The sequence below is a fragment of the Delphinapterus leucas genome, chromosome 13, assembly GCF_059928025.1.
Source record: "Delphinapterus leucas isolate spDelLeu-1000000601 "Yukka" chromosome 13, BTC_Dleu_Yukka2, whole genome shotgun sequence".
Classification (NCBI taxonomy): domain Eukaryota; kingdom Metazoa; phylum Chordata; class Mammalia; order Artiodactyla; family Monodontidae; genus Delphinapterus; species Delphinapterus leucas.
Genome location: NC_143141.1, coordinates 75,802,704 through 75,818,593, shown reverse-complemented (window position 1 = coordinate 75,818,593; position 15,890 = coordinate 75,802,704). Strand labels below are relative to the sequence as shown.

The 15,890-nt window shown below is 44.2% G+C and overlaps 1 protein-coding gene across 18 annotated transcripts in view; it reads right to left on the bottom strand.

Annotated features, from left to right (window-relative positions):
- The window catches only part of ITSN2 (intersectin 2), a 160,841-nt gene that overhangs the window by 18,152 nt on the left and 126,799 nt on the right, over positions 1-15,890 (bottom strand). For all 18 annotated transcript variants that reach the window (XR_016395308.1, XM_089922440.1, XM_089922436.1 and 15 more), the window contains 3 exons: positions 4,303-4,424; positions 1,463-1,569; positions 7-190 (listed from right to left, as the gene is read on the bottom strand). Coding sequence is in view for 17 of the 18 variants with exons in the window: in XM_089922440.1 (XP_089778566.1) it covers positions 7-190; positions 1,463-1,569; positions 4,303-4,424 (413 nt within the window). In the remaining variant the exon portion in view is untranslated. The remainder of the gene's footprint in view (positions 1-6; positions 191-1,462; positions 1,570-4,302; positions 4,425-15,890) is intronic.

Below are 15,890 nucleotides of genomic sequence, written 5' to 3'. Positions count from 1 at the left end.
AGTTACCTTTAAAAATTCTTTGAAGTCTGCATGTTCGTCTGTCTTCTGCTGTAAAAGGGCTGCTCCATTCAGCTGGCAGCTGCAGAACCGGATGTAGGCCTGCATGTGGCACAGCTCAGCCGCCAGGACGTCCCCAATCATCTGCACGGGCATCTTCTCGCCCCCCGTCTTCTTCCGCACTCGCAAGGCCCTGCAATCAGCACACACTCTCACTTCCCATTTCTAACTGAATGTGCTTCGCAAATGAAGGACGAGTACCTTGCGAGACTAACGGTAATGACAACCGGTGAGTTACCTAAAAAGCTCTGGCACCGTGAGGGAAACGTCAGGAGGAGAAGGCAGCGAGGGCTTAAAGCCCTGCCCGCCCAGCCAACCTGGGTGAGCTGCTGGAAAGAAGAAGAAAATGAAGTGTGTGCACTTGGGTGTTCCTAGGTCTTTGGAATTGTTTTGGATTCAGCTTAGTATCTTAGCAAAGTTCCTTTTGAAAATTTTCTAACTTGTTTTCAGTTGAACCAAGAAGAAAGAAATTTCCACCCTCTGTAAGGGAAAAAAGGGAGCAGGAGCCCACAGAGGCCACGTGTGGAGGCAGCATTGTTCCCAGAGAGCTGCCGAGCCCCAAGGAGGGCGGAGAGGCAGCAAGCGCTGGGACTGCTCATTCCTCCCCACAGGAGCCTGTCCTCACGGGAGTAAGGGACAGAAAATCACCACAGGGAACGGAATTTCACACTGGACTTAGGAGAGTGCCAGACCAGCCAGTTGTGTCTAGGCCATGAGCTGCAGCTTCTCTCCTGACTCTATCTGATGCAGAGTCAAGTATATTTTGGAACCATATGTTGATATATTGTTTGTTTAATGATTTAACTTTTCCTTTGCTTAATCAAATATTTTCTTTGTTATATTTCTTTACTTCAATAATTATGCATTTCAGAGTTAGAGAGCATTTCATAAAATGATGATAAAATTAAAAGCCTGAGGGAGGGACTTCCCTGGTGGTGCAGTGGTTAAGAATCCGCCTGCCAATGCAGGGGACATGGGTTTGAGCCCTGGTCCGGGAAGATCCCACATGCCGCAGAGCAAATAAGCCCATGCACCACAACTACTGAGCCTGTGCTCTAGAGCCCGTGAGCCACAACTATTAAGCCTGTGCACCGCAACTACTGAAGCCTGCGCACCTAGAGCCCAGGCTCTGCAGCAGGAGAAGCCACTGCAATGAGAAGCCCGCGCACCGCAATGAAGAGCAGCCCCTGCTCACCGCAACTACAGAAAGCCCGTGCACAGCAACCAAGACCCAACGCAGCCAAAAATAAAATAAATAAATTTATATTAAAAAAAAAAAGCCCGAGGGAACAGAAAACAGTGAAAGTTCTTTGCTAAGCAGCCCTGGCTGCAGAGAGTTAGGTATGAGTCTCAGCCCTGGGGCTGGGGGCGTCTCCTGCAACAACAGGTGATGCTCACGACTCACTTCAGCAGCTTCGTGTTCGACATGATGAGCTCCTTCCAGTTAACAAAGATCAAGGCCGTTTCTCCTTCAGTGAGAAAACCTGGTTCTGCCATTCGTTTCTGAAAAACCTAAGTTCAGAACACAAGGGAAAGAAGTCAGCTCAAGTGCAGTACACAGGCTGTGTGGTCTAAATAACACATTATCTTCGGGCTGCCCTGGTGGCCCAGTGGTTGAGAGTCTGCCTGCCGATGCGGGGGGACGCGGGTTCGTGCCCCGGTCCAGGAGGATCCCACATGCCGCGGAGCGGCTGGGCCCGTGAGCCCTGGCCGCTAAGCCTGTGCGTCCGGAGCCTGTGCTCCGCAACGGGAGAGGCCACAGCAGTGAGAGGCCCGCGTACCGCGAAAAACAAAACAAAACATTATCTTCATACACTAAAACTAGGAAGATCATGGCACTTTTAAATAAACATATTGTGACTGTTAAATTTTAAATTGCAAAATTTCCCTACTTTTTGCTATTTCGTCTCCTATCAGGGCTGATTTTAAGGACTGAATCCAGCAGTCTCATCAAGAAGAGGAGATTCTCATACCTACCTCCTCAGGGTCTTATACAGGTTAAATAAACCATGGGCATAAAGCACCCACACACTGGAAGAGCCTGCAGAACTGAGGGAGCATGACCGTTGTCAGGCTGAGCACCTCAGGGGTCTGGAAGCAGTTTGTGAGAAGTGCACCAGAAGAAAGAGTGATGCCTTATCCTATCCTCAAGACTGGCCACCAAGCACATGTGGATTTCAGGGGTTAAATGATAACACTTTGGTAATCCGTAGCACTTAAGGTTTCACAAAGTTCTGATATGCACATACATGCATATGCTTGTGTGTGCGTACATGCACACGTGTGTGTGTGTGGGTTTCTCAATTAACTTCATAGATGATGTAGGTCATGCTGAGTCAGGTATTATTATTCCCAATTGACCCACGAAGAACTAAAAGCTGAGAGAGTAATTTGCTCAAGGTCACAAAGCTAGAACGTGGAGGAGCCAGAACTAAAACAACTTTTTGATTCTAAGTTCAAGTTTCCACTAAACAACTAGGGAATGACTTTAAAAGCCTTAAGGAAATGGTGAAGTCATCTGAGACAACTCTTCTCACGTGAAATCTCTCCAAAATACACATGACATTACCCTCCATTGAAACTGTTCTAAATTAATGTTTACTTACTGCATTGAATTGAACCTGGATTCAGAGAACTCAGATAAAAGTGCTATGAACTAACGTCTCTAAACCTCTACGGTTCCAGAATCAGACTGAAGATGTCTGGACACTCCTGTGAGAGAGGGCCCTGGAAACAAGGTCGACCTGCTCTGAGGTTGCTCCTGAAGGACAGGGAAAGTGTCTGATGTCGGTTCTTTCACTCGCTGATTAATTTATGTTACTGTTTATTCGTTCTATCTGCCTGCTTTGTGCCAGCCTCAGTGAGGTAAGCAGAGGGTGAGATGGCTGGGTCCTCTGGGGCCCTCCACGGCAACGGTAATGAGAAGCCCTTGCCTGTGGGCAGTGCTTTTTCCCCTAACCCCCTGACCCCAACATGATGCCTCACCCCTCAGAGTGTCTTGTGAGGTGCACTGAGTGAGAATAACCAAGGCCACGTGGTTAAGAGGCTGACCTGAGATGGGGAAAGCACCTGGCCCCCATTCACCTTCTGTGCTAGTCAGAGCGGTTCTCCACACCCATTTACAACCACTTAGGACTGGAATCTGACCGGCAGCAGGGCTGACACTTGTAGGGGTTAATCAAAAGGATGGGCTTTTCTTACAGGCCATCCATCCTGGTGAGAGAAGTGCAGACAGACATAAACACACCTAGCCACACATAAATTCAGTCCTGTTGGGAAGGCCTGTAAAGGGCCAGGCTACGTTTGGGGTGTAGGACGAAGGACACACAGTCTCTGCCCTCAGGAGCTCACAGCCTGGGGGAAGATAAGACGTTATCAACCGAGAAGTGCAGGACAGTGAACGTCTGAGAGGAGCAAGTGTGCCATGTCTGAGATCCCAGCCCGAATTCAGGGGAGAGAATGCATCGGGGGCAGGCCTTGCTGGGGCAGATGCAGGACTCAGCTTCTGCACCGTGTGTTCTCAAGGTCACGACCACGTAAACAGTGCACCTGCTGGGCCTGAGTGGGGACACCTGTTCTCTTTAAGTTTTTTTTTTAAACTGGTCTCATCTGAGGGCCTTGACAAATTTTTGTGGGAACTGAAAGCCATGGAAACAAAAGCATAATAAAAGTATAAAATTTTACTTTGCTCAAACGCGAACCATTTAAAAGTGCCACTCTAACGGCCGTTGTCTGCTTCGGGGTCGCTGGCAACATTAATAGTCACAACACAGTAAATATATGAGATTTGGGAGCTACTTTACAGTACACTGTTTGGTTTTCCAAACTGACATAAAGGCTAGGTGAACACCCCCACTGCCTCACAATTCCTCTGGAAATCATTAAACTTTATGAAAGCGTCAGGTGCCAGAAGAGCGGTGCAGACATCGTCCGTCAGAGAAAAGTCTGAGGCAGATACATTTGCTGGAGAGTCTTCCCACCTACTCCGTACCCTGGTCTTTCCTGATGGGGCCTCTACCACATCCGACTGAGGCACTGAGTGCCTTTTCTCTCTCTCTTCACTCTGAATTACCTAATCTGGAGAAAGAGCCGACTTGAGATCTTCAAGGCCTCTCCAAGGGTCAGAGGAAGCATTCTGAGGGTGTGAGCGCTCCCGTCACTGCCTGAGAATTCATTCGTCAAAGGTGATACCTCGCTACGAGGCCCCACCCCCTGAGCAGCCGGCGGCTCCCGCGGCGCCCTCACCTCCACGACGAGCTGAAGGTCATCCACGTACCGCTCCTCAGTCTCCATCAGCTCATGGATGTAGCCCTGCCTTTTCCTCTCCACTGGCTGCATGGTGTCCAGGGTTTGGAGATCTGCACACCCTGTGGAAAAGCAGGCTAGAGTTTCAAAATATTATTTTATCTTCCTCGGAGAAAACAGACATGAACTGTCAGATACACGGGGTTTGCAAATGTTGCCGGGAAAGAACCACGTGGCCTGCCAAAGGGCCCTGGGACTTGGGCGAACAGCGCACACCTGCGGAAGCGGGATTAACCACCGGCCACTCCAGAGCGCCAGAGCCGCAAATTAGCAACACCTGTAACTGGTTGCAACACCTGCAATGCTTGGTATGGTCCCAATTTCTTTTCCAAATAAGTAATGACAGAATGAAGGATTTGCAGAAATGGCCTCAAAGAAACCAGAACTGTGCGGAGGGAGCCTTGTGAGGAATCTATGCTATTCTCACCATCCTGAGACATTTTCAAAGCACTGTAATGATTAAGTGAATCAAACGCTGGAGACCAGTGTTTTCCAAACTGCAGGTCATGAGCTATTGGTGGGCCATTCTATCGATTTTTTAAAACAAAAACAAAACAAAATAAATAACTAGAAACTACCACGTGCACAGGATCTGTCAGTATTGTACTGTGAAAATTTTTAGTTAGGTATGTATTTGAGGATGTAAAATGTATTTCTTACTGTGAGCCACTGTTTAAAAAATGTTTGAGAAACACTTCTCTAGATTTCTCAAAGTTAAGTGCTCAGTTAGGAAACCTGAAGTCTCCAGGGCGCAGCAGTTCCCAGCAAGAGCACTGTCTTAACCCACTGGAACAAAGAACTGGTGGTTTGGGGTACACTGCAGCCATGGGGGCTTTGAGGGCAGTCCCCAGCCATCTCGCATGGCATCAGAGTGAGAAGTACCATAGTCACTTCGGATCAATGTACAGGCACATGGGAGCTGAGTTCACTGTCACACTGGGAAGTGACGTTAACCCAGAGTCATGCAATAAGAAGCTGAGGGCCTGCCGAAGGCCCAGTGGGAGGGGAAACACCTCAGAAAGCCCTTCCTCAGGCAAAACGAAAAAGCAGGTAGGTGCCCAGCAAGGGACAACATGAGGCGGTAGCAGTGCACGTCCGAAGCGGGAGAGATGGGGAGGCAACACGAAGGTTTGGGGAGCAGAGGACACAGGAGCAGGGCTGGCCCTGCGGGGCCTCCGCAGCCCGCAGTGTTCAGACCGAGGCAGACGCCCTGCACGGGGACAAAGGCGCAGAGCCACAGAGGCGGAAAACGCCAGGATCAGACTGGCCTTTTAAGTGGGGGCTTCTCTTCGTGACTGTTTTTGATTTTTTATGTATTTTGTATAGATTTGGGCTTTCAGAGAGTCCTCACGAAGACAACTGTTCTATTTTCTGCACATGCTGCCGACAGCTTCAAAAAAAATTACTCCCACAGTCAAACAAAAATTGAATAAGGCAAAAGTCACGTTTGGTGCTACCAAGATGAAATCGCAGTGCCACTCATGTTCAGACTCATCCAGCTTTTCTGGGGACTGTGTTCCATCCTGTTCTGCCAAGGAGACCTGCAGGAATGAGCGAGAGCTAGGGGTGAGCAAGGCTAACACAGGCCCCTCCCTGACCCGGCGGTGTGCAGCCAGGCGGCTGGATGCCAAGGCCGACGCCTGATGGGGAATGTTGCTGATCACGTGGCCATCCAGCTGACACTGGTGGGGCAATCGCAGCAGTCTCTAAGGTTGCCCTAGCTCTTTGCTAGTGGTTTACAAATCTCGGTCCTTCACATTCTGCCACATCCACATAGTATCTCTACTATTATTTATGTAATTTTTTTTTCATGTTTGAGCTAAATGTCTATGAAATCATGGGTTTGATGTGATGGTTATGTTTCTTCTAATAGTAACTACCATAAACATATAACTATTAAAATAATTCGAGTCCTCCTGGGCACTATTTTGTGGGCCATTGTGTTGTGCACCACTGGGATATCACACTTTGGGAATCGATGATTGATGTTAAAACCCACAAGTATTGGCCTATCTATTCAGTATCTTGGGATAATAGGAAAAGTCTCAGGTAGTTTATCGTTTCTAAGGCTGGGACGTACATGACATTAGCTTAATCGGGATGAATGTGGGACAATCCTTGTACTCCAACCCTAGCTGACACCTCTGCATTTCATTACAATGCTTCTTAAATTTTTATTCTCCAAGTTTCCAACCTGACCCCTATCCCCACTTTCAGGTGCTCTCACCTCTGACATCAGGGGAAAAAAAATAAAGCCATGATGCCCCTTCTACTTCCAGCCCCATCTTCCTGCTCACTCATCCCTGTACTTCCTTCCCGTGTCAGGGGGTGAGGGGATCCTACTTCTTCTAAAGCCAGCATCCCTAACCCGCCCTCTCCTGCAGGACCCTTCCCTGCCCTTCACACTTTCATCTTCAGTCTTCACTGGTCCCTCTAGTCCATGAACGTGATTATGTGTCCCTCCTACCACAATATGTAAAACAAACAAGCACCCTTCCTGCAACCCTGCTCCCTCCACAAACACCTGTCTCTAGTCTCACTGCCAAATGTCTGACAGTAGAGGGGTCTGACACTCATTCCCCCCGCCCACAGCTCTCTCTGTCACTTCTCCAACTTAAGGTACTCTGGTTTCTCTCCCACCACTCCACTGACACTGCTCTTGTGAAGGTAATGATGACCTTGAGCATCGCCAAATGCAGAGACCCCCCCTTGGGAGCTGGCGTCCTCCTGCACCTGCCCAGAGCCCTGACACCTGTGATGAGCTGCTGCTTCCAACACTCGAATCTCTCCCTCAGCCTCTGTCACTCTCTTCCTCCTGGTGTTTCCTTCTGCATTTCTGCCTCTGCCTGCCTCCAGGCTCTCTGGTCCCCCCAATCCAGCAAATACTATAATGTATTCCTGGCATTCCTGACCTGCAAGGTCAAACGAATCTGGCTTTGCATTTCTCTGCCAGGGTCACAAGGCACATCCGCATACTATGCTCTGAGAAACCCTGCTCTAAAGAAACATTTGAGTGAACCCAGAGTTCCCAACACTTATTTGACCATAGAACCCTCTGTTTTGAGGGGAGAGTGAATCTTTTGAGAACTGAGGAATTAGGGTTTGTGGATAGAATACACCCCTCTGCCATCCTCTACACCTGCACTGTCCAATACAGCAGCCATTAGCGACATGTGACTACTGAGCACCTGAACCACGGCCAGTCCGAACAGAGAAGAGCTGTAAGTGTAAAATATACAATGGATTCCAAAGACCCAGTAGAAACATCCTAGAATGTAAAATAATGCATCAGTACAAAAATTATTATACCGATTACACCTTGAAATGATAATATTTTGGATAATGCTGGGTTAAGTAAAAATAATTATTAAAATTAATCCCATCTGTTTCTTTTTACTTTTTAAAATGTAGCTGCTGGAAAATTTTAAATTACATATGGGCTTGTATTTGTGACTTACATTATATTTATATTGAACAGCTCAAGCCAGCCTCTACATTTTTTATCATGTTCTTTTCCTGACAGAATGTTCAATGACTTCTGTTTTTTGCAGAATGAAGTCCTAGCTCGGGGGGAGCACAGGGCTCCAGAGTCTCCGTAATGCAGCAGCAGCCTGCCTCTGACCATGCAGTCCACCTTCTACCCACCCTGGCCTGGGCTCGGTCCTCATGATGTGCTGTACAAACTGTCCACGGCCTGGCTGTTTCCACTCCTGTTGTTGCCTCTGTCCATGGCCCTTCTCTGCACAGAAGCCATCTCACTACCCCTTCACATGCAGCTCACATGATCCTACTCTGGGGAAACCTTATCCATCCCCATCCCCAGACTGCCTCTCCTTCGTGTTTTCATGGTACTGGCTTGCATCTATATTTTAAATACTTCCCACAATGTAATGTGTATTGTAGTTCTTCTGTATATAGTTACTATGTCCTTCTCTCCCAGTGGAGGTTAGGGACTGTGTCTAACACAGTCCACAATATCACACTTAGCAATGTTTTGACCACCGAGGTCAGGAAATATTTGTTGAGTAGAAGACTATTGTGTTGTCCCCAGACCCATTTCTCACCTTTCCCCTGCTCTGCTCCATACTGCAAGGAGGCCAACCTCTAAGGCTACTTTTGTAAGCTCTTTTCTTAGTTGACTTCTGCCTGGGCTTGGGTAATGAGAGGAGACTGAAGACTACAGGGTGGACTAGGGAAAGAGTCCTCCTGCCAGAATGGTGAGATGCCAAGAAAGCATTTAGTCCCTGCTGGGTAAAGAACAGAAATGCTGGGGCTGCATCTCACATAAATTTGGAGTTCAAGAATTCCGCAACTGATGAATTAACACAAAAATTGGTCCCTGGCTGGTGATAACTTCAGGGTGCTTGGCCAGAGAAAATGTACAACTGGTCTGGAGGGTCACTCTCACAACCTTGGTTCCACAGGATTTACAGAGAAAAACTAAGTCTCGCTAAAGATGAGTTCAAAGTAAAAAATTACAAAAAACAAGGAACAATCCACCATTCATAAAAAACTGAGGATTAGAGCAAAAGGAGATGTAAAATATATATGTTTAAAATAGCTTGAGACATATATGAAGGATTTGAAACCCTAATTAGAGTCTAAAAAATCCAACAGGAAGATTTGAAACAGAAACAAATAAAAAGGTAAATATTATCAAGGAAATAATAATAGATGAGGCAGCAGATCAAACACATTGGAGGAAACAATTAGTAAATCTGAAAACAGAGCTGAAGAAATTACGTAGAATGCAGCTCAGAAAGACAAAAAGATGGAAAACATAAAATGAAAGCTAAAAGATACAGAGGATGGAATGACAAGGCCCAACATACATCTAATGGGAGTCTAGGAGGGGAGAACAGAAAGAAAGGGAAGGGGTAATAACTGAGATTATAATGGTTGAGAATTTTCTAGAGTTGACGAAAGATATAACTCCACAGATTCAGGAGGAAAAACGATTCCTGATTAGGGAAAAATATAAAAATAAACCCATACCTAGACTGTAAAACACCAAGGAAGAAAAAATTTGTTGAAATAGTAAGAAAGAAAGAGCAGAATAACTATACAGGAACAGCAATCCAGACTGGCTGCACACAACTCAACCCAACAATAGGGAGTGTTGAGAAAAAATAACTGTCAAACTAGAATTCTAATTACACTATTGTTCACGGAAGAGGGAGAAATAAAGGCATTTTCAGGCAAAGTTTGACAGCATTTACCACTAGCAGATTTGACTAAAGGAACCATTAAAAAAAATGTACTTTGAAAAGGAAAAACAGAGATGTAAGGAGTGGTAGAAAAAAAGTAAGAAAAAGGAATGGTGAGCAAAAATACCAGGAATTATGTGAAAAAAAATTATTGACAGTAAAAATAACAATAATAATAATAAGTAAGTTGGTGGGATAAATTCAATGTTAATTTTTAAAAAAGAAGCAAAGAAAATGCATGGTAAATATAAAATGTCAAATAAGATAGATATAAATAAAAGTATAAAATAGTTCTAATAAATGTAAGTGGCTAAATCTGTCAGTTAAAAGAGAGACTCTAGATTGGACAAAAGAATTCAGCTAGATGCTATTTACAAGACACCAGAAACGTAAAGTTACAGAAATGTTAGAAGTAAAGGGCTGTGGACTTCCCTGGTGATTCAGTGCTTAAGAGTCCATCTTCCAATGCAGGGGATGCGGGTTCAATCCCTGGTCAGGGAACTGAGTTCCCACATGTCATAGGGGAACTAAGCCTGTGCGCTCTAGAGCCTGAGTGCCACAACTAGAGAGCCCACGTGCTGCAACTCCTGAGCCTGTGCACTCTGGAGCCTGCATTCCACAACTAGAAAGCCCGTGAAGCGCAAGTACTGAGCCCGCGTGCTCTAGAGCCCCCACACCACGACTAGGAAGAAGCCCATGCACCGCAGTGAAGAGCCCACATGCTGCAACAGAAAAAAAAGATCCCGCGTGCTGCAACAAAGATCCCATGTGCCTCAACTAAGACCCAACGCAGCCAAATAAATAAATAAATAAAGACCTAAAAGAAAAAAAGTAAAGGGCTGCAAAAAACTATACGAATGCAAAATATAAAAGAGCAGTGGGGGAGGATTCATTAGCAACAGACAAACTAGGCTTCCAAGGATCTGTATAAGATGACATCACAAAACCTCATGGAAATATAACTCTTATTTGCAACTAATGGGAGAGCCTCAAAGTGTGAAATGAAAAACTGATAGAATTACCTCCCTGATAAATTGGGAGATTGGGATTGACATATACACGCTACTATATATAAAACAGATAACAATAAGAACCTGCTGTATAGCACAGGGAACTCTACTCAATACTCTGTAATGGCCTATATGAGAAAAGAATTTTAAGAAAAAGTGGATATATGTATACGTATAACTGATTCACTTTACTGTACACCTGAAGCTAACACAACAGGTGGATTGACACTTTCCTTCTTCTTACACCTCACATTCAACCCACCTGTGGCTCTATCTTCAAAATAGATAATAGTGGTCCATAATCTGACCACTTCTTACCTCATCCACCACTGTCATTGTGATCCAAGCCACTGCCATCTTTTGCCTGGATTGCTGAACGAACCTCCTAACAGGTCTCTTTGCTCTGACCCCTGCCCCCCAACCTCCAGATTAATCTAGCAAGCCAGAGCTATCCTATTAAAACACAGCAGATCATGTCACTCCTTTGATCAAAACCCTTCAATGGGTCCTTCTCACTCTGAGCAAAAGCCAAATTTCTTACAATCAGCCCACAAGAACCTAAACGGCCTCCCCCATCTCCACAGATACCTCTCTGTCCTCATTTCCTCATCCTCTTGCTCCTCCCTCGTTCCAGCCACACCGGCCTCTGTGCTGTTCCTCAAGCATTACGGGCATGCTCTTTGCATGTGCTGTTCCCTCTGCCTAGAATGATCTTCCAGGTATCCACATGGCTTCCTCCAGATAGTCATCACATCTTTCAAGTCTTGGCTCACATGTCACCACTTCAGAGAAGCTTTATCTGAGTAACCTGTTTAAAATTGAAATCCCTCTGGATCCACCTCTCCCCGCCCAGTACTCCCTTTCCCTAACCTGCTTTATTTTTCTAAGATACTACATACTTATTTGTTTTGTTTGTTTTCTGTCTTACCCTACTCAAATGTCAGCTCCAAGAGGGCAGGAATTTTTGTCCATTTTATAATCTGCTATGTCCCCTGTGCCTGACACATAATAGGTTTTCAACAAGTATTTACAGAATGTGATATGAAGATACACTCTGAGATAGTACATTGATATTAACTATAAGCAGTCAGAGAGAATGATGAAAACTTCCTGGGAAGTTCTTTCTGGCAGACAGGAAGAATGGGAAAGTAGGAAAAATGAGAGATCATGGCTACTACCAGGTCAAAGTTCCCAGAGGAATAATTAGCGGTAGGCTGGGCCACAAGGCCCCCGACACTTGTGTTTAGGATGTGGAGACTGAGAGACAAAACATGCATAATGAATAATGGTTATGAAAACTGTGTCCCACTACAGCTGGGAACCACCGTTCTAAATTACAGTGCAAGCAAGCAAACAAGAGAGCTTAGAAAGGAGGAGAAAGATCTGCGAAGATTCCAAAAAGTGAAGGACAAAAGGCAATTTGTGATGACTGCTACAAAGAGGGCTTGTTCAGATTATGTCATAAAGTCCCAGAATAGTCCTTGCCCATTCTGAGGAGACCAACGCCTCTGAACAATGCTATTCTCTGTGTGCCCAAAATTAAGAGCCAGAGTATCACATAATGGTTTTCAGTCTCACTGTGTTTAAGCTCAGTGAAAAGATGAGATTTTAACAGTAAATCCAGACGACTCAACTGCATGCATTTTCTGAAGGCTGCCTTTAATACTCAAGTTTTATCAGGGCGCTGGAAATTACTGGGTATCTTGTTTCGTAAGAGAATAGCCTTTTATCCGCTTGGCAAATATTTACTGAGTGCAAACTGTGTACCAGGTGGCACCATGAAGCCATACATATTTGCGGTTTCGTTTTTGGAAATTTAAATAATTCTTGAACAAGTTTTTGTGTCTTTTTTGATGCCTGTTAAGTTCTATGTCATCAGGTGTTAGGTTGCTTGTTTAAGCACAAAAAGGGCTATTTGTGTTATAAAATTGGGCTGTTTGTGTGATTCTAATGCTGCAGACCATCAGAAAGCAAAATATTTGACTATCAGAAAACAGACACATTCTAGAACTTACAAAAGCAGCTCTGTTGATAAATGCAAGTGGATTTGCATTTACCAAAAAACCACAATTTTTTATTTTTATTTTTGAATCTACGGTAAAATGTTATAAGCCTAAAGACAGCAAAGACCCCCCCAACAGTAGACAAAAGTGCAGATTTTGGCCTCAGAAAGCAATTAGTTCAAGCTGATTTTTGCATCACCTTCTAGTCTGCCAGACTTGACCCTGTATCACTGACTCAGCTATTAATGTGCTATTCAGAATATAGAATATTACGAAGAGATGTCACGAAACAACAGTTTCTTCATGTTCACCCAGCACAGAACTTCGTTTTAACAATACGAATAACCAACATGTGTGTCACAGTTTACAACCTCTGATCAATTGTCTGATTAACAAATATAACTTTGACTCCTACTGTATAAATACATGGAGAATCTGAGGCTTTGGTGGTTAAGTAACTTACTGTAGAATTCAGAGCCACTAAATACCTAAATCTAGGTCTCTTGATTCAAGTCTCACACTTTGAAATGCCAGGCCACTTCAAATGGTGCTTACACTGCAATCCTATTTGAGGTGAAACTCTGACAACAGTGTGTACAAACCTAACCTGGTCTTATGCTTGTTGAACTGAATTCTAGAGGAAAAAAGGTTTTAGTATAAATACCTGGAATGCCAAAGAGCCCGAAGCACTGAAAACCAACAGGGCCCTTATTCGCCTTTAACTCTTTTTTGTGTCTACGTAACATAATTGGTCCCTTTACATACCCTTCTACTTGGTTGCATATGCGATTAACAACTTGTATCTAACAGCTAATTTCAAATAGACTGTACCCTTCAGTGCTCTGTATCAAGATGCCAATTACCACAGTACTGGCCTGGGGCAACAGGGGTTTCATATGCACATATGTTTTTTTCTTGGTATTACTAAGCAGACTGCTACACCTCTACTTTACCCAATGGTATGATTATACAACCCATATTTTCCAGCTTGTTTATGACTACATAATACTATGCCCAAACTGCTGAGTCTAGGACACACTAACTCTATAGCACTGCCTGACTCTGATTTCGTGGTGGTTAACAGATGACCACTGGTGACACAGGGATCCCAGTAGCAGGTCCTCCCAGTACCTTGAAATGTAACTTGACCAGCCTGGATTCATTTAAAGAATGAATTAGTTAATTCTCTTTACTCTCTTCTCACCTATATCTTGGAATTTAATGATGATTGTTCTAATTTTGTGATCTGAAGTAACAGCAACTCCAAGTTAGTGAGAAGTGGCTAAGAGCACCAGCTTTGGAGTCAGATGCTGACTCAGGTTTTAACTCCATCACTTACTAACCCAGACACACACCCGAAATGTTTAGTCCATCACTTAGGACACAGCAAATGCTTGGTAAATGCTAACTGTAATTTCTAGTATCTATGTGTTAGACACTGAACTGGTGTTTCATAAATCTCTTAAGTCTCATCTGTAATACAGGTATTACTATCTTCATTATGCAGGTGAGGCTAAGGCTCCTAGGGGTGAGCTCATAGAGTCACGATCCAAAGCAGCCCTCCCACTACACTTCCCATTACACTCATTTTATCACTCTTTGATTTTATCACTCTAAGTGATTCTGCCTTTGACAACAGCATTAAGACATTTCTCTTAAGCACATCTTTCATAATTTGTTGTTCTCGTTTAAAATAAAATTTTAAAAGTGATTATGAAGATAATTTACTCAATTTAAAAATGGGCAAAGGGGACTTCCCTGGTGGTGCAGTGGTTAAGAATCCACCTGCCAATGCAGGGGACATGGGTTCGAGCCCTGGTCCGGGAAGATCCCACATGCCGTGGAGCAAATAAGCCCATGCGCCACAACTACTGAGCCTGTGCTCTAGAGCCCGCGAGCCACAACTACTAAAGCCTGCATGCCTAGAGCCCATTCTCTGCAACAAGAGAAGCCACCACAATGAGAAGCCTGCACACTGCAACAGGTAGCCCCCACTTGCCGCAACTAGAGAAAGCCCGTGCACAGCAACGAAGACCCAATGCAGCCAAAAATAAATAGATAGATAAATAAATCAATAATGGGCAAAGGATCTGAACACACATTTCTCCAAAGAAGACATACACATGGCCAACGAGCACATGAAAAGATGCTCAACATCATTAGTCATGGAGGAGGTGCAATTCAAAACCATGAGATGTCACTTCATACCTACAAGGAAGGCTTTAATAAAACGCCAAATAATAACAAGGGTCAGTGAAAATGTGGAGAAACAGAAACCCTTGTACACTGCTGGTGAGAATATAAAATGGTACAGCCACTTTGCAAAACAGTCTGGCAGTTCCTCCAAAAGTCAAACCATTTGACCCAGCAATTTCACTCCTAGGTATATACCCAAGAAAGATGATGATGTCTGTCCATGCAAAAGCTTGTACGCAAATGTGCACAGCAGCATTATTCATAATAGCCAAAAAGTAAAAACCCAAATGTCCATCAATTAACACATGGATAAATAAAATGTGGTATATCTAAACAATGGAATATTATTTGGCCATAAAAAGCAATGCAATACTGATATGTGCTACAGCATTATGTACCTTGAAAAGATTATGCTAAGTGAAATAAGCCAATCACAAAACCCCCACACACTTTATGGTTCCATTTATATATGTCCAGAGTAGGCAAATATATGAAGCCAGAACACAGATTAGCTGTGGCTGCAGGGCAGGCAGGGTACACAGGAAGATCCAAGGGTGATAACCAATGGGTTCTGGGTTTCCTTTTGAGGTGATGAAAATGTCCTATAATTGATTGTGGTAACGGTTGCATAACTCTGTGAATATACCACTGAATTGGTATAGTTGGGGGAACTGTATGGAATGTAAATTATATCTCAATAGAGCTATTACCAAAAAAGTCATTATGTTCAGCTTTATCCTTCTAGATGTTATTCTTAGAGATTCTTCTCCTTGTCTGTTAAATTCAGTCCTTGCCTCCTCATCTTTTCTGATTTTTCTTCTTGCCTTTTCATTGGTTCAAGTGGTGGCTGTACTGCAGGAACTTCCTTATTATGAAAATGGTGGCAATATTAGCACCCTAGTGTAGAGGTTAAGAGCAAGGACTCTGGAGTCGGACCACTTGGGTTTGAACCCAGCTCTACCACTGACAATCTGTGTAACCTTGAACAAGTTATTTAACTTCTCTGGGTTTTCATTTCCATGCCTGTAAAAAGAAAATAGTAATGAGGTAATACATTTGAGGGCCTCAGAAAGGTGCCTAGACTAATAAGTACTCAATAAAGAGCACTGGGA